At 42.1% G+C, this 26,376-nt stretch overlaps 1 protein-coding gene across 1 annotated transcript in view; it reads right to left on the minus strand.

Moving 5' to 3' along the window:
• The window catches only part of SAP130 (Sin3A associated protein 130), a 99,956-nt gene extending 88,237 nt beyond the window's left edge, over window positions 1-11,719 (minus strand). The window contains 3 exon segments of the mRNA XM_070359927.1: window positions 529-764; window positions 9,814-9,931; window positions 11,565-11,719. Coding sequence (XP_070216028.1) covers window positions 529-764; window positions 9,814-9,925 — 348 coding nt within the window. The 5' untranslated portion in view covers window positions 9,926-9,931; window positions 11,565-11,719.
• Between the last annotated feature and the right edge of the window lie 14,657 nt (window positions 11,720-26,376).

Genomic DNA, 26,376 nt, shown 5'->3' on the forward strand with positions numbered 1-26,376 from the left:
AAACATACAAAGCAAGGCTAAGTTCCTTGCTCAGAGCCACACAGACGGTAAAAACGAGAAATGGGAATAAAGCCCAGATCTGTATGGCTCACAGCCCACATTCTTTCTTCTATACTGTGCTGCCTCCCCAAGTCTGGATGGAAATAAACAAAACTCCCAGTAACTAAAACATATCCACAAGGTAATACACACAAAGCAATGTTCTCAGATATCCCCAAATTAGCAAATAAAATCTTGGAAAAGAATGCCACTCCAAGATAAAAGCTACACTAGTATGCCCATAACTTGTGAATAAAATTTATGTCAATATGGATACTAGAAAAGATCCTGTGATGCCAACTGCCCTGCAGCAGGGCACTAGGCACTGCAGAACGGCGAAACTCTGAGTTACAGGCAGGAGCTGGACTGATGGGTCAACAAGAAAAGGCTACAATCCAAGGCTCTAGCCTAAGACTTTGTGAGCATTGTCAGAAATACTAGCCAGTCTTTAGCTGCGGTTCAGTGTGAAATTTTAAACCTCTCCATTACCTTCATAAGTCCCTCCGAAAATGAGAGTGGCACTGCTGGCGTCAGGTGTGCTGGTGGGGCTGACACTGTGACAGGCGTGCCCGAGGCGACAGCATGGTGTGTAGACAGCATCTGCACCTGCGGGTAGGGCCTTACCACAACAGGTTCCTGCTTCTCTTCACGGGACTGTAAGGAGCTGCTGGAACCCATGTGCTCCCTGGCAGCGACTTCAGCGTCTCGACTAGATTCATCGTTGACTAGTGAAGACATGAAGGAGAAAGAATGAGCTCAAGTAGCTGAAACTGTAATAGGAGACGTAAGACAATTTCATTTAAAATATTTATTTAAAAAGTTATAAAAACTTAATATTAAAAAGATTACTTCAGTTCTTAAGTCTAAGAACATACAATATTTAAAAACAAATTTCCCTACAGAGTGAACAAGTAAAGCTCTACTGTTACTATAATGCATGCACTCTTTGAGATTCAACATTTCAACTTGTAGGGATGTATCTTTTTTTTTTTTTTGGGTAGAGGGCATGAATATTTAATATACGGTATATTCTGAAATAACTACTACAGTGAAGATAGTTAACATATTTATTAATTTACATAGCTATCATTTTGAGTGTGCATACCATGAAACAAACATATCTTATAGATATAGAACATATATATAAAATGAATTGCTGCTGCTGCTAAGTCGCTTCAGTCGTGTCTGACTCTGTGCGACCCCACAGACGGCAGCCCACCAGGCTCCCCTGTCCCTGGGATTCTCCAGGCAAGAACATTGGAGTGGGCTGCCATTTCCTTCATCCAATGCATGAAAGTGAGAAGTGCAAAGTCGTGTCCGACTCTTAGGGACCCCATGGACTGCAGCCCACCAGGCTCCTCCACCCATGGGATTTTCCAGGCAACAGTACTGGAATGGGTTGCCGGGTACAAGTTATTTGTTTCAACATTTTTATACCAGGAAAGAAATTGAAAAAACCTACATGTCCATCAACAGTGATCTGGTTATGTAAATTATGGCATAGTCACACACTACACTAGCATGCAAATATAAAAACAAAGCAGGAAAACTTTTTAGGTACTCTTATGGAAAAAATGTATAATATCTATTATGAAAAAGATACATGAAAATAGCCAGGTATAGCACAGAGAAATAAAATACGCACAAACATAAACACATTTATATTTGAACAGTGATCATGTACCTCAGCAAGCGGTGAGTGGGGGACAGGGAGAAGAGATACTCTTTAGTGTATACTCTTTTTCTTTTGGAATTTTGGACCATGAGAACTTGTAACGTATTTAAAAGTTAAAAAAAAATCAAGGAACTAATGTAAATGAAAGAGGAGAGACCGTGAAGATATTAATTTGCACTAACATTTTCCTAAAATAATGCTGTTTTTCTGAATATAAAGATTACACTTAAAAATTTTTTTTTAATTATTTGGAAAACTATACAGAAAGTAAAACTGCTCCCAAAGTCTATCGCCTAAAAGCTCCAAGTTACTATTTTGGTAAAACCTCAGACACTCCTCGGCTCTTTAATTTTAGGTGGGTTTTTATTTATTTTTGGTGTGCCGCACTGCATGTGGGACATTAGTTCCCTAAGCAGTGACTGAACCCGTGAACCCTGAAGTGGAAAACAGATCTTAGGCACTGTGCTGCCAAGGAAGTCCTTATTTAACTACAACCTTCATAAGACAAGTGTACAAATACTAATGTTATAGCTTAGTGAACTTTCACAAACTGAACACACTTGAGTTACCAGCACCTAGATCAACCAGCAGAATCCTACTGGTTCCCCAGAAACCCCCTGTTCAGCCCAATTCCAGTCACTGCTCCTCCCAATGATACTTACTATGCTGACTTCTAACACTACAGGTTACTGCTATCTTATTTCTGAGCTCTATATAAATACACTTATACCAAACGGTTGTGTCCTGCCTCTTTCACTTACAGGTATGAGACTTCATCCATGTTACTCCACGTAGCTGTAGATCTTTCTTTCTCAGTACAGTATGCCAATTCTTGAATAAATCACAAATTATCCATTTTACTGCCAGCAGGCAGTTAGTTTTCAGTTCTTTCACTATTGATGAATAGGAGTGCTAGGAATATTCATGTACGTCTTTTGGTGAACATTCATATCATTTCTATTAAATACATATATATACCTAAGAGAGAAATCACTGAGTAATAGATATATACTGTATCATTTTAAAAGGGCTAAATGCCCACTGTATAGTTGTACTATAGTTTTTTAAACCCTTATATCACGGACGAGCTTTTAGGTTATTTCCAAATTTCTGCTATTATCAATGACTATGGAATAAATAACCACATGCACTCTGAGCCCTTATTCGATGACCTGCTCAGGAAAAAATTAGAAATTTTTTTCTTGTAGGAAAAATGTGCTAGGAGAAAAGATTCAGTTCAGTTCAGTCGCTCAGTTGTGTCCGACTCTTTGAGACCCCATGAATCGCAGCACGCCAGGCCTCCCTGTCCATCACCAACTCCTGGAGTTCACCCAGACTCATGCCCATCGAGTCAGTGATGCCATCCAGCCATCTCATCCTCTGGCGTCCCCTTCTCCTCCTGCCCCCAATCCATCCCAGCATCAGAGTCTTTTCCAATGAGTCAACTCTTCGCATGAGGTGGCCAAAGGACTGGAGTTTCAGCTTCTGCATCATTCCTTCCAAAGAAATCCCAGGGCTGATCTCCTTCAGAATGGACTTGTTGGTTCTCCTTGCAGTTCAAGGGACTCTCAAGAGTCTTCTCCAACACCACAGTTCAAAAGCATCAATTCTTCAGCGCTCAGCCTTCTTCATAGTCCAACTCTCACATCCATACATGACCACTAGAAAAACCATAGTCTTGACTAGACGGACCTTTGTTGGCAAAGTAATATCTCTGCTTTTGAATATGCTATCTAGGTTGGTCATAACTTTTCTTCCAAGGAGTAAGCATCTTTTAATTTCATGGCTGCAGTCACCATCTGCAGTGATTTTGGAGCCCAAGAAAATAAAGTCTGACACTGTTTCCACTGTTTCCCCATCTATTTCCCATGAAGTGATGGGACCGGATGCCATGATCTTCGTTTTCTGAATGTTGAGCTTTAAGCGAAGTTTTTCACTCTCCACTTTCACTTTCACCAAGAGGCTTTTGAGTTCCTCTTCACTTTCTGCCATAAGGGTGGTGTCATCTGCATATCTGAGGTTATTGATATTTATCCTGGCAATCTTGATTCCAGCTTGTGATTTAAGGGCCTAGATCTGATAGATTAGAGTGCCTGATGAACTATGGAATGAGGTTCGTGACATTGTACAGGAGACAGGGATCAAGACCATCCCCATGGAAAAGAAATGCAAAAAAGCAAAATGGCTGTCTGGGGAGGCCTTACAAATAGCTGTGAAAAGAAGAGAAGTGAAAAGCAAAGGAAAAAGGAAAGATACAAGCATCTGAATGCAGAGTTCCAAAGAATAGCAAGAAGAGATAAGAAAGCCTTCCTCAGCGATCAATGCAAAGAAATAGAGGAAAATAAGAGAATAGGAAAGACTAGAGATCTCTTCAAGACAATTAGAGATACCAAGGGAACATTTCATGCAAAGATGGGCTTGATAAAGGACAGAAATGGTATGGACCTAACAGAAGCAGAAGATATTAAGAAGAGGTGGCAAGAATACACAGAAGAACTGTACAAAAAAGATCTTCATGACCCAGATAATCACGATGGTGTGATCACTGACCTAGAGCCAGACATCCTGGAATGTGAAGTCAAGTGGGCCTTAGAAAGCATCACTACGAACAAAGCTAGTGGAGGTGATGGAATTCCAGTTGAGCTATTTTAAATCCTGAAAGATGATGCTGTGAAAGTGCTGCACTCAATATGCCAGCAAATCTGGAAAACTCAGCAGTGGCCACAGGACTGGAAAAGGTCAGTTTTCATTCCAATCTCAAAGAAAGGCAATGCCAAAGAATGCTCAAACTACCGCACAGCCCCACTCATCTCACACACTAGTAAAGTAATGCTCAAAATTCTCCAAGCCAGGCTTCAGCAATACGTGAACCGTGAACCTCCTGATGTTCAAGCAGGTTTTAGAAAAGGCAGAGGAACCAGAGATCAAATTGCCAACATCCGCTGGATCATGGAAAAAGCAAGAGAGTTCCAGAAAAACATCTATTTCTGCTTATTGACTATGCCAAAGCCTTTGACTGTGTGGATCACAATAAACTGTGGAAAATTCTGAAAGAGATGGGAATACCAGACCACCTGACCTGCCTCTTGAGAAATTTGTTGCAGGTCAGGAAGCAACAGTTAGAACTGGACATGGAACAACAGACTGGTTTCAAATAGGAAAAGGAGTACATCAAGGCTGTATACTGTCACCCTGCTTATTTAACTTATATGCCGAGTACATCATGAGAAACACTGGACTGGAAGAAACACAAGCTGGAATCAAGATTGCTGGGAGAAAAGATTAAAGTATATTTTATATTTTGTTATATATTGATTTTTCTCCTAGATTTTTAAAAATTTTGATTAAAAAAATTTTTTTAAGCATTTTATTGGGGTATAATTTGCATACAATAAAACAGCTATTCTAAGAGAGTTCAGTGTTTTTTTTTTAAACATTCTCACCAACATCTGGTGGCACTAGTGGTAAAGAACCCACCCGCCAATGCAGGAGATGTAAGAGAAACGGGTTTGATCCCTGGGTCGGAAGATCCTCTGGAGAAAGGCATAGCAACCCACTCTAGTATTCATGCCTGGGGAATCCTATGGGCAGAGGAGCCTGGCAGGCTACAGTCCATAGGGTCGCAAAGACTCAAACACAACTGAAGTGATTTAGCACGCGTTCACCAACAAATCAGCAGATTGGTTAGGTCAAATAGTAAACTTTACACGAAACTGTCAAATTACTTTCCAAAGTGGTTGACTCATCTGAAGTTTCCACCAGCAGCATATTAGTAGTCCAGTTGCTCCTCATCCTCACCAATTCTTGATATGCAGACATTCTAGTGGGTGTGTACTGGGTATCTTATTGTGGTTTTAAGTAACATTTCCATGTTGAAGTTCGTTTTATATGATCACAGGTCATATTTCACAAAGGGAAATATATGTTCATATCTCTAGATCTTTTTTAATCAATCGGCCTTACTGAGGTATAATTTACATATAAAATCTACTAATTTGTTCTATAAAATTAAATGCACATAAACGTATTCAGTACTGTAATCACAACACAATCGCAACATAGAACATTGCCTATTACTCTAACAAGTTCATTCATGCCCCTCTGCAGTCAATTCCCTCCCCGCCCATCCCTACTCCTTAGAAACCACTGATCTGCATTCTATCACTATTATTTGGTCTTTTCTGGAATTTCACATAAATAGAACCACACAATAAGTGGTCCTTTGGGTCTGGCTTCTTTCTTTCAATAAAATGCTTCTGACACTCCTCCATTTTATTACATGTAATGCTAGTTTGCTTCTTTTTATTACTGAGTAGAATTCCACTGTATGGATCAAACCAAACTTTGCTCATCCAGTCACCAGTTGATAAAATCTGGGTTCTTTCCAGTGTTTGGCTATCATGAATAAGGCTTCTATGAACCACTGAGGAAATCACTGTATGTGTGATACATATTTTCATTTATCTTGGGTAAATACCTAGGAATGAGATTGCTGGGTTGTATGGTAAGCTCTTGTTTAATTTTTTAAGACACTGTATCAAACTGTTTTCCAAAGTGGCTAAATTATTTTGCATTCCCACCAATATATGGGTTCTACTTGCTCCACAAACATGTCAAAACTTGGTATTGTCAGTCTTTTTTAGTCATTCTGGTGGGTGTACAGTGGTTTCTATTGTTTTTAATTTGCATTGCCCTGGGATTAATAGTTTAATTTTTTTAATGTGTTTATTTGGCTTTTATACAGCATCTTTGATGAAGTGTCTATTCAAATATTTTGCCCATTAAAAAAAAAAACCAAACCGGCTGTTTGTCTTTTTGCTTTTGTGTTACAGGAGTTTTTAAAATATTTGGGATGTAAGTTCTTTGTTGACACATTTATCACAAATGTTCTCTCTCATTTGGTGGCTTGCCCTTTTATCTTACTTAATGATGTCTTTTGCAGAGCAGTCATTTTAGTACAACATATTAGTTGTCTCCTTTATAATCAGCATTTTTTGTGTCCTAAGCCATTTTTACTTACTCCAAAGTAACAAGTAGTTTCTTCTATGTTTTCTTTTATAAATTTTAAATTTTATATTTAGGTTCACAATTACACATTGAGTTAATTTATATGCATGGCGGACATAGAGGTCAAGGTTCATTTTCTTTTCATATGAATATTCTAGGGTTCTAATACTATTTTTGTCAATACCCTATTGAATTCTCTATGTACTTTTATCAAAAATCAATTAACCATTATGTGGTTAATAAACCATTGTGGTTTATTTCTGGATCCTCTAGTTAGTTACAATGATCCAGTGATTTATGCCAATTTAACAATATCTTCATTAGTGCAGCTTTATACCAAGTCTTGAAGTAAGGCAGCAGAGAAAAGGCAACTTTCTTCTTTTTTGTCCAAATTGCTTTGGCTATTCTAGATCCTTTGGTTTCTACATAAATTTTAGATTCAGCTGTCAGTTTTTGGAAAAGTACCTGATGTGAATTTGAATAGGATTTATATGAATCTACAGGTCTCTCTGGGTAAAAGAAAATACTGAGTTTTCCAATCTATAAACGTGACAGATCTTTTCTTTACCTAGATCTTTAATTTCTCTCAGCAATGTTTCACATAGTTTTCTAACCCCAGGTCATACACATATTTTGTTAATTTATTCCTAAGTATTTTTTAGGTTTTTTTTTTAATGCCACTGTCGGAGAAGGCAATGGCACCCCACTCCAGTACTCTTGCCTGGCAAATCCCATGGACAGAGGAGCCTGGTAGGCTGCAGTCCATGGGGTCGCTAGGAGTAGGACACCACTGAGCGACTTCACTTTCACGCATTGGAGAAGGAAATGGCAACCCACTCCAGTGTTCTTGCCTAGAGAATCCCAGGGACGGGGGAGCCTGGTGGGCTGCTGTCTATGGGGTCGCACAGAGTCGGACACGACTGAAGTGACTTAGCAGCAGCAATGCCACTGTAAATGACATTTTAAAAATTTCACTGTTCATTACTAGTATTTAAAAATATAATGATTTCTGTACACTGAACTTTTATCTTGCAACTTTACTAATTTCACTTATTAGTTCTAACAGCTTTTTAAAACATTCTTTAGTATTTTCTGTATATACGATGACTGTGATAAAGACCACTTTACTTCTGTCTTTCCATTTTCAATTGATTTTTAACCTTCCTGACTACCCAGATTTTCCTCTAAGTAAAATTTTAAAGAAAATGGACAATTTCATAACTTTCTTCCAAACCTATTTGTCCAGGAAGACTTTGATTTTTAACACTTTTATTAAGTTATAATGCACTGATCATTTTCCATTAAGCTCTTTTTGAAACCATTTATTGTTTCCTTCCAGGCATTTGCAGTTATTTTCATCAGAAAGAAAAAAAAAATCTTCAAGCAGTAGTTAAGACAACTGATTGTAATCTATACTTTTGAACTGTGAACATGTACTTAAAATCCTGACACGCTTAGGATCCCAAATTACTTCTTTCAATAAATGCAACAGGAACTACAGAAAGATATCTAACCACGTAAGGAAAACTTTTGTTTTCTTTCTTAGACCAATTGAAGGAAAAAAGATACACGTTTCAGAAGTAAAATTACACACAATTTTGGCCTAAGTCAATGATTTCCTTCTCAACAAAATCTGAGGGCAATTATTGCTAATTGATATCCTTCTTAATGAGCAGTATAATTCTTACAAATTGATGTTCAAAACTATTCTCTTCATTATGCTCCTTTAAATTATTCTGGTGCGGGAATTCCCTAGCAGTCCAGTGATTAGAACGTAGTGTATTCACTGCCATGACCCAGGTTAAATTGTTGGTTGGGGAACTAAGATCGCGCAAGCCACACAGCTCGGCAAAAAAAAAAAAAAAATTCTGCTGTGAATTTATACCAGAGAAAACACTGTCAAAATATTTGTTAAACAGTAAATAACTTGAGGCAGCTCTATAATAATTTGTTGATGTCTACACTGTAGCAAGAATAGCACATGCAAAGGAATATGGACAGATAAGTCCTGGCTTTCTTTCGAGGAGGAGGTCCTACCCTGAACTGCTTGCTGTGGATGATGAAGTCAGTAAAGACTTCCCAAAGAAGAGTGATATCTGAGATGAAACCTCAGGAAAGAACAAAGAATATCCAGATAAGTAAGTGTGGAGAGGAAAAAGTAAGACTGTAGCCAAAAAAACACAAAAAACAAAAAGCACAAAAACCAGACTATGTAAAGTCCCAAGGTCAAGAAAATTGGGAACTTATTGCTTATTCAGAAAATGTCAGCAGCTACTCTTAAGTAGGAGTAATACCATGATAAGGAGCACAGAAATCAGGCACTAAAGAAAGGAATAGAAAAAGGGAGTACTTTATTTCACTTTGCCAACACAGAAGTAATAATACTTTTTACTTGATATATATAATATACAGATTATTTGAAGGAGTAATCAACTTCAGTACTGCTGATTAGACTGATACTTTGTTGGGGGTGGGGAGGGCTGTCCTGCATAATGTAGGATATTCAACAGCATCATCCAGGGACTCTAAATAAATATCAGATGCCAGTAGCACCCCTACCTGTGACAACTAAAACTGTATCCAGACATTGCCAAACATTCCCTGGCCAGCCAAATCATTACCAGCTGAGGCCACTCACTGATCTACAGCACTCAGAGCATACAGTTAAAACCCAAACTGCATATATGTGTGCATACACATTTTAGAAAAATCTCTTTTCCTAAACAGTAAGTTCCTAAAAGGCAAGTTTCTAAAAGCTAAGTTCCTATAAGTTCCTATGCCTCTGCCCACCCTCATGGCACTATTATTATACTTCTGGGCCTTAGTTAAATAACAACACATTGATACATTTAAAAAATGTATCTTATAAGCATGCTTTAAGTTTCACCTATACTCTGGCACATGTGAATCAAGTGATTAAAACAGGATGGAAAAAAAGCCTTATGTACATTAGTATTGTAATATATCCTTTCTTCAAATTCAATAACCTAGTATTTACTAAAACCCCACCAAGAATTTGCTAATTTTTAAGTTGGAAAACCTGCAATATTTTAAAAGCAGAAAGCAATGCAGAAAAATATCACACATCTCACCTGTTGCAGCCGGGTTTATCAATCCTGCAGAACCACTGTTGGCTATCTGTGAAGGAGCCTGGCTTAGCCCGGTGGAAGGGGTTCCTAACCGAGGAAACTGTTGAGAACTCATTTCCACCTGCAGTGCATAGTCACATGGTTATTACTGGATTCTGAGATTAGAACCAATAATGAGAAATTAAAACATTTTTAGTACCTATACCTTCTTTTAGGAAAGCAAATGCAGCATCATTGATTGAAAATAATACTTGTGTTCAATATACAGTGCAGAAATGGTCTAAATTGTTTAAGTTTTCCATGTACATAGGTTCAATTAATGGTAAAATCACTTATATGATACTGAGGGATATTATGACTCCCCCCCAAATACTTGTGAATTGCCAAACGGAAAAGTCGACACTACATCGTGCGCAACAGCCACATGACATGTATTAACACAATACATATATTTCTCTGTAAAGTTTCATGACAAATGGCTTGTGCCTTTGAAAGCCAAGCCTCACACCAAGGTGTACAAAACTGTCATCAGTGTGTCAAAGGAGGAATCGGAGGCAGATGCCCTGTCCTAAGAAAGGACCAGAAACCTTACATCAAGACCGGATCCAAAAGGAATTCTCATGTTTTTCTGCACAGGCCTTCAGTGACGGATTTCATCCCACCCCTTTCATAGACGGCCATCGAGCCAAAGGGAACCGAGACCTTCACCACCTTCCCTAAAATTGACCCTCACTTTCCTCTCAGGAGCCAAGCAAGCTCTGCCGATATCCTCGATACACCCGCAACCCTACCCCCACCCAGAAGCCCATAGCTAAGATCGGAGAACATGGGTCTCCAGACACATGGGGTCTCTAAGACTTCTCCGGAGAGGGGTTAGGCATTCTGAGGAGCTCAGGACCAGTATGCCTCTTTACCTGAAGCCGCCGCCCGCCGCCCGCCCCTCCCGACTCCACCTCGCCAGGCTGAGAGGGCCGCGGAGGACCCATCTCAGTGGCAGCGCTGGGGTCCGAGGTCGCCGGGAAGGCTTGCGCCGCAGCGCGCCTCGAGCCCGCCGCTGTCCAGCTCCTCTGGCCCCGCTCACCCGGGCCAGCCGGCCACCGCTCCGCTCCAGTCCTCTTCCCCCGAACCTGCCCCTACCTCCCCAGTCTGCCCATTGGCCCCACGCCGGGCGCGTCACTCCAGTGCCCAGACCAATCCACCGCGGTCTGCCAGCTCTGATCCCGCCCCACCCTCCCGCCGACTGCCAGCCAATCAGGCGCGAGCCTCGCCGGGGCAGCCCAAGGCCCTCGAGGCTGAGCCAATAGCAGAGGAAGACAAGCGCTGCCGGCAAAAGGGGCGGGGAGCTAGGAGGCCCCGCCTCGGTCGGGGTCTGAAAGCGGCGGGCGCAGGGCCCGGATGTGGAGAGTCACTTTAAACTGCTCCAGGAGCCAAACTCCTTGGGCCGCCCGCCCGCCCGCGCTCCCCCGGCCTCTCAGCTTCCCCGCCAAGGCCCACGCCCGCCACGCCCCCACGCCCGGATCAACCCAGCCCTCCCGACGCCTCTCCTTTCCTTGCCGCAGGACACCGGGCCTTTGCCGCCGGGCCAACTGCCATGCTCAGCTCGCGAAAAAGCCCAGGTCTACGCCGCAGAGACGAGGCACCGCTGCCCTTCCCCGGGGACGCGCAGCGGGACGGACGCTGCAGCCCGGCTCGGCCGCCCCGCCCCCTCGTCTCCTCCCCTCCCCTTCGCTCCCGGGCGCCCGTCCCGCCATTACTTGAGTGCTGCGCCAAGTGGCCGCCGCGCCACTTCGAGCTTGCTTCCGTGCGCTCTCCGCCTGTGGAGCCGACGTCCTCGGGCTCCGGGACCCGCCGCCACCGCCGAGGCGCTAGCACTCTGCCCCCCACCCCTCAACCCAGCGCCGCTGCTTCCGCCGCCGTAACGAGCCCCTCACCCATTGGCTGGATTAGGCCCCGCCCTCCTCCGAGGAAGCCAGTCACCGCGCAGTGTGAGCGGAGAGCGGACCGGCCAGCCCCTCGGGGCCGCTGAGGCCTCTGGGAAATGTAGTCCCTGATGCGTAGAGGGCGGGCCTGGGCGGGGCGTCCTGGTGACCCGGCCGGGCAGCACACCCCTTTGCTGTCTGAAGTCGATTCTGCCTTTTCCGTGTGCCTAGTAAAAAGGTCCCACCCTTTTGCTTCAGCTGATGGCACCAGGTTTCATTTTCTCGAGGGAGGTGCCTCGCGGGAAAAGAGTAATGGAGGCCGACTACAGTGGGCCGAAGGAGCTGCAGGCAGGGCCGAGGGGTTTTCTAACTGTACTTGATGTTCGCACCGAGGCCATGGCCCGCGAAGCCTTAGCGTCGTGGGAGGATCAGATGCAAGAAACTGGAGCGACTCTGTTGGGTTTACGCTGGACTCTTCGTCAGGAGCTGCTCATCGGGCCGGACCCACCAGAGAGCTGAGCTGAGCACTCTCAGGTTTAAAGCCGGCTCGGAGAGGCGAAGGACTAGGACACGTTGTACCTGCTTGGTTTTTCCAGATTACGAAGAAGCGGAGGGAGTGGTGGTGGTTTGTTGTTTTATTTAGAGTGGAGGGATGGCGTTTATACGGCTGTGCAAGACTTAGACAAAACTGCCGAAGCAAAATCTAAGTCTGATAAATAGAGATCATGTTTCCCTCCTTCCTTCCCAGATGGTAATTTAGGTCTGGAGTTTTGTGTTAAGAAATAAAAAGGGCTCACATCCTTCTTCCTTTCATGCACAGCTATGTTCTTGCTAGGAAGAGCGTAGCTTGTGGCTACAAGAATGAACCTAAAATACCCCTGTCCTTCCTCAAGCCACTTTCGTTTCTCACTCTCTTCCCTTCTCAAATTTCTTCTAAAAGTAACTGATGTGATATACCTTAGCCTCCTCTCCTTAGGCAGTTGATTCTGCTTCTGCCACTGCTTCTCAAACTGCTCCCCCTAAGTTTCCAGTGACCCTCTCACCTCTCAGCTTGTCTAGTTTACCAACAGTAGTTCCTCCTTAAAATCTTCTTCCCTATGGGGAAAGAATCCTGAAGAATAGATACATGTATATGTGTAATTGAATCATCTTGCTGTTCACCTGAGACTAACACAACATTGTAAATCAACTATACTCTAAAAAAAAAAAAAAAAAAAAAATCTGACAACACTGTAAATCAACTATAAACTCCTTTGGTCTCCAGAAACACACTCTTTCCTGATACTACTTCTGTCTCTATTAAGCTCCTTTATGCCTTGTCTTTTCTCACATGTACAGCATTCTCCAAGGCTCCAGCCCTCTATCAATGCTATGCCATCTTCCTGACTAGTTTAATGCACCCTTACAGTTTCAAATATCATTTTGAAAAATGACTCAGTTTGATTGACCTGGTGACCTCTCTCATGATTTGTACACCTACAGTTCGATAAATATGTCTTACAAACCCCTGAGACTTAACATATTGGACACTTTTGTTGATTTGCCTCACCTCTGTACTCCTCCTGATTTCTGGGTTTGGTTAATGGCAATGGCATCACCATCCATCCTTTCTGCCTTTGGTTTTATTCTTGTTGGTTTCCACTCTTCCATCTTCCAGAGTCAGCCTGTGGATTTCTGTACTTCCTTTCCTGTTGCATTCATAGACTTGGCTCAACGTTTCATTAATTCCTGTCTGGACTTTACTAGTGTTGCCTCCACTTAGATCTCTTCCTACCCCCAACCTGTCCTCCATAGAGTTCTTTTTCTAAAGCATTCCTCTGAATCTGTTATGCCTATCCATGATGTTCCAGTGACTTCAGAATCTATTAATATTCCAAATCCCTAAACCCAAATCAAAGGCTGAGTTTAGTCCCTCCTACCTCTCACATATGGTTGAGTACTGTCTCAACCATAATTTCCACTTGTTCTCCACACAGCTTGGCTTCCAAGCTTTTGCTCAAGCTTTGCCTTCTGCAGGCCCCACGTTTCAGGCGGCGTATAGCAGAGTGCTGCCCATTTTACAGTGCCTGAGTGGGAAAAAAAAGGATTTATCTTCTCCAAGAAATCTTCCTTGAATTCCTCTCTTTCCCATACACTACGGGATACTTCCTTAGATATTTCTTCAGTACCACTATTATAGCACTAATATATCTACCCTGTCTTCTTCCTGGATTAGGCAGAGAGATAAATTATTCCTCTTTATATCTCCCATCAACAGGAAGGATTCAATAAATACTTGCTAAGTATAATCCCAAACACATCCATAGTACATGAATGAAATCCAGATTTTCATTAGTTACTGCTTTATTCATTTATGTCTCTGGCCCTTCACATAATGGATACTTGAAGGAAAATAGATGTTTCACCCCTGGTTGAGTTGCTAGGGTTTAGGATTCCCATTCACTGAACTTGGTGTGCTGAAAACAGCCTCTGTGTAGCACATCCAGGTTGAACCTTCTACACTTTGCAGGTCTTCAAGCACCCCCTGCCAGTTGCAGGGGCTTATTAGTATCTTGGGTTCTTGAAGAAAGTAGTTTGGATGGATTAAACAGAGACACCATTAGGCACCACATCTGCTGGGTGGTTCTCTGGTAACAAAGAAGGAAGATTTTCAGTACAAGTGTTCTGTAGTGGTCAGTCAAGTGTCAGTGGGTGATCTGCACCCTCTGGTCTGCAGGTACTGGTGAAGCTGTCTTTGGCCTCTGCCGCTGAACCCCGTTGGCTCTCAGTCCACCCTGTGGGGTCTGATGATATGACTCTTTGGTTCCTGTAGGTCTAGATACTCTCTTTGGTCCAACCCCCCAGCCAATAAAGTATAGTTCTTCCAGTTAACTCATCTGAAAAATGAGAGTATCGTTGTTGTTATTTGATCACTAAGTCGTATCCAACTCTCTGCGATCCCATGGACTGTAAGCCTCCAGGCTACACACATAAAGGACGTGAAGGATGTGAGCTTACTCCCAACCATTGTTTTTATTACCTTGATCTGGTTTGTTACCCAAGCCAAACTCAGACTCTGTCTCCTCCAAAGTATGGTGGACAGATGCTAAAAGTGAAGTGAAAGTTGCTCAGTCATGTCCGACTCTTTGTGACCCCATGGACTATACAGTCCATGGAATTTTCTAGGCCAGAATACTGGAGTGGAACCCAGGTCTCCTGCACTACAGGTAGATTCTTTACTAGCTGAGCCACAAGGGAAACCCAGACAGACTCTTGAACGACCTCTAATGATCCCACTGTTGGCGTTCATGTCCTTTTGTAATCTCTTTCCATTGTATGTGGCAGGACCTGTGACTCTTCTAATAAATAGAATATGGCAAAGGTCACTTCCTTTACTGTGTTACATTGTAGAAAACTTTCTCTTGCTGCAAAACAGTCTAGGGGTTCTCATACCTGGCCTGAGGAGGCAGCTGTGCAGCTCACATGGCAAGGAACCGTGGGTGGCCTCTAAGGACTGCAAGCAATCTCTAGCGGTTGAGGGTGGCTTCCACCCAAACACCTGCAAGAAGTTGGACCCTCAGTTCCACACATCAAGGAAATGAGTTCTGCCGACGACCTGAGTGAACTTGGAAACTGATTCTTTCTTCATTGAGCTTCCAGATAAGAACCTAGTCCATATGATACCTTAATTGTAGCATGTGAGGCCTGATCAGAGGACTGACCTAAAGCATGCCTGGACTCCTGACATACAGAAACTGTGAGATAATCAGTGTGTGTTGTTCTTAGTGCTAAGTTTGTAGTGATTTGTTATGCAGCAATAACTAACTAATACACCCAGAGTAGGATGGCATTTGATCCTAGGGCAGCTGTTCTTACTACAGGCTGTCTGGAAGGAAAGTTCTGTCCAAACTAGAAAGGATGCAATTAACCAACCTTCTCAATTCTCTCCAGAATGGGATTACTATCTTCTGCTCTGCCAAATCTCACCTACTGCCTCATCACCCAAGTCGGCAGCAGCAGCTCCAGCCATCTATTCTGCTTCCACTCTAAATGGTCTAATGCTGAGTGGACTGTAGTTCAGTCCTGATACTAACCACCCAGAGTTAGCACAGGCCCAAAGATTGAGAACAGAGTTCTCCACAGGGTGCCCTTCACTTCAGGTGTCAGCCACAAGTCTCAGGGGCTCCCCAGGCCATCTATACTTCTGGCTCACTGGCTGCAGCCATGAATCTGTTCAATAGTTCACCTGAATGACTCACAGAACTCAGGGAAGCACTATACTTACTATTACAGTTTTATTATAAAGGATATGCATAGGGTGAGGTCTGAGAGGGAGCATAGAGCTTCCATGCCTTCTCCTCATAGAACTGGGTGCGTCATGCTCCCAGCACATCAGTGTTTTCACCATTCCAGAAATTCCTCTGAACTTATAGAGTCTCTACTGGAATTTCACTTTAGGCATGATGAATTAAGTTATTGGCTATGTGACTGAACTCAATCTCCAGCTGTCGTTTCTTCCCTGAAGGCTGGGCAGCTGAAAGTCCCTACCCCTCATTCTAAAGGTATCTAGGTACTATATATAAAAGAGATAAATAATAAGGACTGACTGGGGCTTCCTGGATGGCTCCATGGTAAAAAATCTGCTTGCCAGTGCAGGAGACACGGGTTTAATCCCTGGGATGGGAAGATTCCCTGGAGGAAGAAATGGCAACCCACTCTAGTATGCTTGCCTGGAAAATTCCATGGACAGAATGGCCTGGCAGGCTACAGTCCATAGGGTTGCAAAGAGTCAGATATGACTGAGCAAGTGAACCTGCAAGAATAGCCAATCAACAGTGTTGTGATAGGTTCTGGTGCACAGCAAAGGGCCTCAGCCATACGTATACACGTATCGATTCTCCTCTAGACTCCCCTCCCATCCAGGCCGCCATATAACATGGAGCAGAGCTCCCTGTGCTATACAGTGGGTCATTGTGGGTTGTCCATTTTAAATATAGCAGTGTGTACATGCTGATTCTGAACTCCCTAACAATCCCTTCCCCTGATCCTACCCCCAGCCCCGGGTAACCATAAATTCATACTTGAAGTCTGTGGGTCTGCTTCTGTTTTGTAAATATGTTCATTTGTGAAGATATTATTTTTGAGAAAGGAGGGAAGATTTGCTATTGAGTAGGCAACCAGTCGGAGAAGGCAATGGCACCCCACTCCAGTACTCTTGCCTGGAAAATCCCATGGATGGAGGAGCCTGGTGGGCAGCAGTCCATGGGGTTGCTGAGGTTGGACACGACTGAGCGACTTCACTTTCACTTTTCACTTTCATGTATTGGAGAAGGAAATGGCAACCCACTCCAATGTTCTTGCCTGGAGAATCCCAGGGACGGGGGAGCCTGGTGGTTTGCTGTCTGTGGGGTCACACAGAGTCGGATACAACTGAAGTGACTTAGCAGCAGTAGCAGCAGCAGGCAACCAGTAGTATTTGCATAGACCTTACCTAAGGTGAAAGTGAAGTCGCTCAGTCATGCTGGACTCTTTGCAACCCCATGGACTGTAGCCCACCAGGCTCCTGTGTCCATGAGATTTTGCAGGCAAGAATACTGGAGTGAGTTGCCATTTCTTTCTCCAGGAGATCTTCCCAACCCAGGGATTGAACCCAGGGTCTCCTCCATTGTAGGCAGATGCTTTACTGTCTGAGGCACCAGAGAAGTCCAGACCTTACCCAAAGGATAGAATAAACACAAAAGGTAGAGAGTTCTTTGACGTTATGGGAAGTTGAGATATCAAGGAACCACTACATGGGAACATTGTGTCCTGGAGCAGCGTCCTGGGACCCATTCCCAAGAATGGCTGCCAGATCAGAGCCGAGCGTACCCACATCAGAGCCTAGGTTATTGCCTGTGGTATGAGCAGGGACAAGAAAGATTATCCTAGCAGCCAGAGGTGAAGACAATGGCACATGTCCCATGGAGCAGACAGGAAGAGTCACCCACTCACTGTACCAATAGACTGAGCGGCAGGGATTCCACAGAGGCTAGGTGTGCAGAGCCCAACAAAACAGGTCCATTGCCACCCTTAGGAACCATTACATACGTACAAAAACCTGCCCTACAAAGAGGTGAAGCCAGACTATAAGAACTAATAATTCATGACCATTACTATAACAATGCTTTTATTCCCAGGCCTGTGTGGACTTGGAAATCTCAGTTAAGAACCATGGTTGAATGTTGCAGTGAGCAACTGGGGTTTCAGACTGATCCATATTCCTTCCTGTTAGAAACTACTCATCTTCACAACCCTTGAGTGTAATTCTGACCATCACTTGGCCCTGGCCCCTGACCACAAGGAGGAGTGTGGGCCGCACTGGAAGAGTGAATCCTTTCTCATGAACTGGAGACTTGCATGGAGCCCAGTCACTCATGGCAACCCCTCAGGGGTACACAGAAAGCTGGGGTGCCTGGGCTCCTGCTCCCACCCCCACCCCTCTGCCCCATCCATGCCTTCAGCTCTTCCTTTGGTTGTGTGCTCTCTAGTATGCATCTAGTTTTCTACTGCTGTTAAAACAAAACCCCACATTTACTATCTCATTGTTCTGCAGATGATCCAGGAGGTACCAGTCAGGCTGCTTTCTCTTCTGCAGAATCTAGAGGAGAATCCATGTTCTTGATCCCTAGGACATATACTACCTGATACCATGCCTTTCAAGACCTTACTATAAAGCTACTGTAACCAGGCCCATGCAGCTGCTGCTGCTTAGGCACTTCAGTTGTGCCTGACTCTGTGCAACCCTATGGACTGTAGCCTGCCAGACTCTTCTGTCCTTGAGATTTCTCTAGGCAAGAATACTGCAGTAGGTTGCCATTCCCTTCTCCAGGGGATATTTCCGACTCAGGGATTGAAGCCTGGTCTCCTGCATTGCTGGCAGATTCTTTACCACTGAGCCACCAGGGAAGCCCGATCAGTACCATATGGTATTTTATCTCAGTAAGGATGGATGTGGGGGCTTCCCAGGTGGCGCAGTGATAAAGAATCTGCCTACCAATGCGGGAGACACAGGGGATGAGGGTTCAGTCCTTGGGTCGGGAAGATTCCCTGGAGCAGGAAATGGCAACCCACTCCAGAATTCTTGCCTGGGAAATTCCATGGACAGAGGAGACTGGCAGGCTACAGTCCATGGAGTCACAAAAAGTCAGACATGACTGATCCATGGATCAAGTATGCAAGTTTAAATGTGCCATTTGTGGAACAGAATAGTCTAGAAATAACTCCCTCTAGTATATGTTTAATTGCATTTCAGAATGGTGCAAAGATTATTCAATGGGGATATATTTTGGTTGGCCAAAAAGTTCCCTTGGTTTTTTTAAGTAAAAAAAAAGACACATTTTTCATTTTCACCAACAATTTTTTTAAACTACATATTTACCATTTTGTTCCACTACCTTATGCCATTTTGCAGGCAATTTCATAATTGCCTCTTCCCCAGACTTTTTATCTTTTGAGCAAAGAACTGTTCCAAGTGCCTTTTATAGTCTTCCAGGGAATTGAAATGTTTTCCATGTAGAGAATTTTGTAAAGATCAAAAATAACTGGACACCTGAAGGTGCAATGTCTGGTGAATATGATGAATGAATCAGAATTTCCCAGCCACATTGCAACAGTTTTTGCATGGTCATCAAGGAAACATATGGTCTTGCGGGATCCTGATGGATCCTGATGGAAAATTATGCATTTTTTGTTGACTAATTCTGGACGCTTGTAGTAGAGTGCTGCCTTCAATTGATCTAATTGGGAGCGGTGCTGGAACAAATTATTTGTTTTTTCTGGAAGAAACTCATAACAAAGGACTCTCTTCCAATCCCACCATATACATAACATCACCTCTTTTGGATAGAGACTGACCTTTGGTATGATTGTGGTAGTTCATTTCACTGGCTGCACAATCTCTTCCATTCCACAGTGTTGTACAATATCCACTTTTAATCACCCTGCACAATTTGTTTTTAAAGTGGAATTTTTACATTTAAGTAGAGAATCATTGGCAGGAATACAATCAAGAAGGTTTTTTTTTTTCACTTAACTTCTGTGGAATACAAACATCAAAGCAATTAACATAACCAAGCTGGCACAAATGATTTCCAATGCTTGATGCCGATATTTTGAGTATGTCAACTGTCTCCCTCATGGTATAACATTGATTGTTTTTGAGTACTGTCTCAATTTGATCGCCATCAACTTCAACTAGCTTATCCCACCATGGAGCATTGTCCAGTGAGAAATCTACAACACGAAACTTCACAAACCACTGTTGATGTGTTCAATTATTCATAGCACCTTCTCCTTACACTGCAAAAAACATTTTTTACATTTCAGTTATGTTTTTACCTTTCTTGAAATAATAAAGCATAGTATGCTGCAAATGTTGCTTATTTCTTCTATTTTCAATATTAAAATGGTGACACAAAAATTCACCAATTTTGGTAACTTTTTAAAAATTGCATGCTGATATGACAGCTGTCACAATAGTTTCAAATGAGGTCAAAGACAACTAAGTGGTACTAGAATCATCTTACAGAAAAAAAAAATGAATGAACCTTTTGGCCAACCCAATAATAATCTTTTCAATAACAATTGCTGGAACAATTGAATGTTTGTATGGAAAGAAAAATGAATCTTGACTTCTACCACAGCATATATATAATTAACTCCTGTTGAACAAATGGATAAGCCCTTTAAATATCAATACGTTAAAAGAAAGAAAAAAATAAAATTACCATCCCAATTTCTTATCTGTTATATAAATATTAGTGAAAATACCCTTTAAATGTCACATTTAAAGACATATTCTGTCACAAAGAAGAGAGAATATAAAGTACTACTCTCCCATCATGCATGGATATAAGACATTTGACCTTTTATAAACAAAGTAATACATTTGAAGATATCTTTAAGTGACAATGAACTATTTTATCTCATCTGTGCCACTGATAAACATTTAAGAATACATATAGAATTTTTAGTCCAACTCGATGAGAACAATGAGGGTGTAATTTGTACAACTCTTTCAAGTTAGTATCTGATATGTGTGGCAAAACTGTTGTATGGAGTATTTATTTGTATATTTATCACATATTGTGTGCCTAGTGTGAGCCAGGCATTACTCCAAGTGCTGGGGATATAGCAGTGAACAAAGCAGACCTCTTCTTATGGTGCTTATTAGTTAGTACTATCTACAGTTACCCTCACAACATTGTAAATCAAATATACTCCAAGATAAAAAAAAAATTTTAAGAATAAAAAAATACTAGATGCTTATGATAGAGAGTATATTAGAAACCACCCCATGGGCCCCCTAAGCCTTTCTTCAAAGCCAACCCAAACATTCTCCTTTATGATTTTATCTTTATTGTTGCTCTAACCACAGCATCTTGCATTTTATCTCTTATATTTGCCCTAAGATAAAATCAATAAACAGTTAAAAGGTAGAAAATTAACCTTAAGTACAAATGGAAATTTATAGAATTGGAAAAGTACAATGTTGAATAATACACATTAAATTTAAAATGTAATAAAAGAACGAGAAGTTATGTACACTTGGAACTAATACAACCTTGTTAATCAACTATACTCCAATATAAAATAAAGATTTAAGAAAAGAATGAGAAGCTATGGAGTGGCAAATATTATGAAAGAACAAAGCGTAGATAACTAATATCTATGCTTTTGACCTGTGGTGTTGGAGAAGATTCTTGAGAGTCCCTTGGACTGCAAGGAGATCCAACCAGTCCATTCTAAAGGAGATCAACCCTGGATGTTCTTTGGAAGGAATAATGCTAAAGCTGAAACTCCAGTACTTTGGCCACCTCATGTGAAGAATTGACTCATTGGAAAAGACTCTGATGTTGGGAGGGATTGGGGGCAGGAGGAGAAGGGGACGACAGAGGATGAGATGGCTGGATGGCATCACTGACTCGATGGGCGTGAGTTTGAGTGAACTCCGGGAGATGGTGATGGACAGGGAGGCCTGGCGTGCTTCGATTCATGGGGTCGCAAAGAGTTGGACACGACTGAGCGACTGAACTGAACTGAACTGATGCTGCCAATACCAATGCTGATTGGAATCACTATTTTACGCATCATAAAACTCTGGTATCCAATGGAATTTTGCCAAATCCCTGGATGTACTGACTAATAATGTGGCATTGTTAATTTTATTAAAGTAAGGTTTCTGAGTAGCCAAATTTAAGACACATTCTCATCAGAAGCTGGGGCAAATTAGACCCACTCATTATATCCTAGTCAAGTCATTGTTAGAAACAGTTCTAAGCATTGGCTATGAGTGCTAGAGTGCGAAACACATTTTCTAGTTGAAAATCAATCTCTTGAGACAGATATTATAAAGATGATATTTGGGGACTTCCCTGTTTGTACAGTGGGTAGAAATCCACCAGCTGACGGTGGGGACATTGGTTCAATCCCTGGCCTGGGAATATTCCACATGTCACAGAGCGTCTAAGCCCATGTGCCACAACTAGTGAGTCCAGGCGCTAGAGCCTGTGAGCTGAAACTAAAGAGCTGGTGCACCCAGAGGGCTGTTCTCTGAAACAAAAGGAGCTGCTGAAACGAGAAGCCTGTGCATGGCAATTAAAGAAAGCCCTTGCACAGCAACAAACACCCAGCACAGCTAAAAATAAATAAATAAAATATAAAAACCAAGCCAATTTTTTCAAAAGATGATATTTAGGCAACAAAACTGGAATATTTAATTTTTCCATTCTTTTAAACTAAATTTGAAACCACAGAGAAATATGATTTCAACAAATTCAGGATGTTTAAGATGCTAAGTTTTTAAAACTTGTTACAAGTTAAAAAAAAAAAAAGTGATTGCCCTAGCTACAATAGTAAGAAAATGTTACAAAGAAGGTATGAACAAACAGTTAGAGAAATTGTTACATCTCACATCATATGTCTCAAACTTCTGTTCATTACTTTCCAGAAGAAAAATCTGAAATGTTAATGTAAACTATTTAGATAAACTATCCATTTGCTGATAATTGAGTTAATTTACACTGAAGGATGATGCTAAGACATTAAGATGAAAAAAATTCAATTATCAAGTGCAAAAGAACATATTATTACCATAATCACTGTTCTCGGGGACCTATTAGCATGAATGATGATTTTCAACCCTGACCTGATAAAATCAGAAGATGGACTTCCCAGTGCATCAGCTATGCGTGTCACATTGTCCCAAGTGTCTCAGGCCATACTGAACTCACCAACAAGCAAGCATATCCACTGTGATATACATAACATCTTCTTAATTTGTTTTTAGGGGGAGAATTTACCTATTGTATTTAATCATTAGTAAATAACATTTAATATAAATATAGGTATGTTTTTACTATATGTCATGAGCTGAATTATGTCTTCCCTTTCCTAAATTCATACTCTGAAATCCTAAAACTGTCAGTACCTTGAAATGTGACTATATTTGGAAGTAGGGCCTTTAAAGAAGAGATTAAGTTAAAACGAGGCCATTAGGATAGCTCCCAATTCAAACTGATTGGTGTTTTTACAATAAAAGGAGATTAGGACCTGATGGGCTGCCATCTATGGGGTCGCACAGAGTCGGACACGACTGACAGCGACTGAGCAGCAGCAGCAGGACCAGTGATATGCTTGCACGGTGAGATGGTAACCATCTATAAGCCAAGGAGCGAGCCCGCAGGAGAAATCTGCTGACACTTTGATCTTGGACTTCCAGCCTTCAGAATTGAAAGGAAACAAATTTCTGCTGTTTAAACTCTATGGTCTGTCATATTTTGCTATGGCAACCTTAGCAAACTGTGTACTGTACATATACTATGTATAGTCAGGTATTGCTTTGTGAAGTTGTAGTTGCAGTTGTGTGTATGTGCATTGGGTCTCATTGCAAAATGCATTTCTTATTATGGGCTGTAGGCCAAAATGTTTGAAAAATACTGAGGTGAAGGAAATGAAGGATTTTGCATCCCAGTTCTGAAATAAGCCAATTGAACTAAAACTTTCTACTAGGCAAATCTAGAGAAATCCTAGCTCCACTTTTCCCAGGAAGGCTCTAAGGAAAAGAAACGGCCTCTAGGACTTTGGGTTCCTCGTGAAAATAACTCTAGAACAGTGTTCTGGAGTGGAGTCTGGGGACAGAATTTGCAGGGTCTGTGAACTTGGACAGAGAAAAGGTACATGTTTATTCTCACTGATGTGTACCTGAAAGCAACTGCTTCCTTTCACTGTAAGTAGAAGTGATAAATTTTAGTAACATTGGTAGTACTTATAACTCTGTCACCAAATGAAATTATGTATATTTTCATATCACATTACACAAACTCTACTTTAAAATACAAATTGCAATCATTCCTGTATTGAAAGTATATTGGTTATTAGATTTATTGACAGAGCTTGTTATTTAATATATTAATAAAGGAGCACATGTATTATAATGCACAAATCTGTTTTTTAAAATATATTTTGAAAAGGGAACCCTCTTACACTGTTGGTGGGAATGCAAACTAGTACAGCCACTAGGGAAAACAGTGTGGAGCTTCCTTAAAAACTGGAAATAGAACTGCCTTATGACACAGCAATCCCACTGCTGGGCATACACACCGAGGAAGCCAGAATTGAAAGAGACACGTGTACCCCAGTGTTCATCGCAGCACTGTTTATAATAGCCAGGACATGGAAGCAACCTAGATGTACATCAGCAGATGAATGGATAAGAAAGCTGTGGTACATATACACAATGGAGTATTACTCATCCATTAAAAAGAATACATTTGAATCAGTTCTAATGAGGTGGATACAATTATACAGAGTAAAGTAAGCCACAAAGAAAAACACCGATACAGTATACTAACACATATATATGGAATTTAGAAAGACGGTAACGATAACTCTGTATGCAAGACAGCAAAAAAGACACAGATGTATAGAACAGTCTTTTGGACTCCATGGGAGAGGGAGAGGGTGGGATGATATGGGAGAATGGCATTGAAACATGTATAATATCATATAAGAAAACGAATCACCAGTCCAGGTTTGATGCAGGATACAGGATGCTTGGGGCTGGTGCACTGGGATGACCCAGAGGGATGGTATGGGGAGGGAGGTGGGAGGGGGGTTCAGGATTGGGAACACGTGTACACCCGTGGCAGATTCATGTTGATGTATGGCAAAACCAATACAATATTGTAAAGTAATTAGCCTCCAATTAAAATAAATAAATTAAAAAAAATAAAGTAGGTAGAAATAAAAAAATATTTTTATAATAATCATGTTTGTATGTAATCTGTTTCCCCTGAGACCCTAGGTACTTTATCTTATGTGTTTAAGAACATTTTTCTGAGAAGAGTCCATAGGTTTCATAAGACTGCCACAGGTGGTCTGTGGCAGATAACTGGTTAAGAAAATCTCTACTTTTAATAGACTCAGGTCCTGCCTTTGCTACATTTCATCTGAGGCCTTTCTTACCTGTTTCTTTCCACTTCCATCCTTTTGGTTATGACCCAGACTCTCATTGTGACTAGTTTCTTTTAACTGAGGACTTCTTTGATTCTAACTTTGACCTGACATCTTCCCAAAGGCTGCCTCTTCGCTTACTGCTCTGCAGCTCAAGGGCATTGGCTCTGTCCTGATACCTGGCCCAGGAAACTGACCTAGATGGCAATGATTTCCAGATTGCTGAGGACCAGGGAGAAGGTGTCTTCTCCACCCAAGGTCACAAGGCCACCCAAAGAGTTTATGACCTCTAGAAAACCAGGTAATAACATAAGCAGCACAGAATGGGAACCCTTCAATCCAGGCACTGTAGACCTGTTCCAACCCCCTGAGGGTGTCTGGCTTACATTTGTGGCTTCCTTCATCACTTCATTCCCTATGAAGACTTCCAGCTCATGACCTGAATTTGTAGCTCCAAAGGCCATCCAGACCCAGGAGGTCCACATTGCCAGTGCCCACCATCCATGGCCACATGAAGCTTCACTCCCCACCGTGTGAAATCTGTCAGTTCACAGTAATTGGGGCTTTCACTCCCTGTGGATTCCCCAAGCACGCAACACTCTTATCTGGGCTCACCCACCTGGCCAACACTGGGGGCATTCCATACTCCCACAGGGAACAGAATGACGTCCTCCAGGGGTGAGCAAGGACCACGCTAAATCTCCTCCTCTCACCCTCTTCTTGAGAGGGATGGATCATCATGAGCAGTTGGTCCCTGCTAGGCCATTGTGTCAGTAGCACAGGCTGGCCTCTAGAGGGAGCCCCATGAACGATGAGGAAGAGGAGCCACAGCTCTGAGCATTTAGGGAATGGGGGGATGGAAACCTTGAATTCCACCTGTCCTGGGGAATGGGGCTCATCTGGGCCACATACCCTAAGTTCATGGATATCCTTTAGTGTCCTTTGGGCAGGAATACCCGATTTATTTTACTCTGTCTGGTCTGGCTTCCCACCAGTCCCTGCCCACAGCCCAATGTTTATCTATGTGGAGATCATGATCCAGATCGGTTTTTAAAAATCCCTTTTATTTTTATTTACCACTAGTAAACAATTAGGAACTAAAATAGGAAGGTATCTACAAACAATAAATGCGGAGAGAGTGTGGAGAAAAGAGAATCATCCTACACTGTAGGTGGGA

Source organism: Bos mutus, chromosome 2, assembly GCF_027580195.1.
Source record: "Bos mutus isolate GX-2022 chromosome 2, NWIPB_WYAK_1.1, whole genome shotgun sequence".
NCBI lineage: Eukaryota > Metazoa > Chordata > Mammalia > Artiodactyla > Bovidae > Bos > Bos mutus.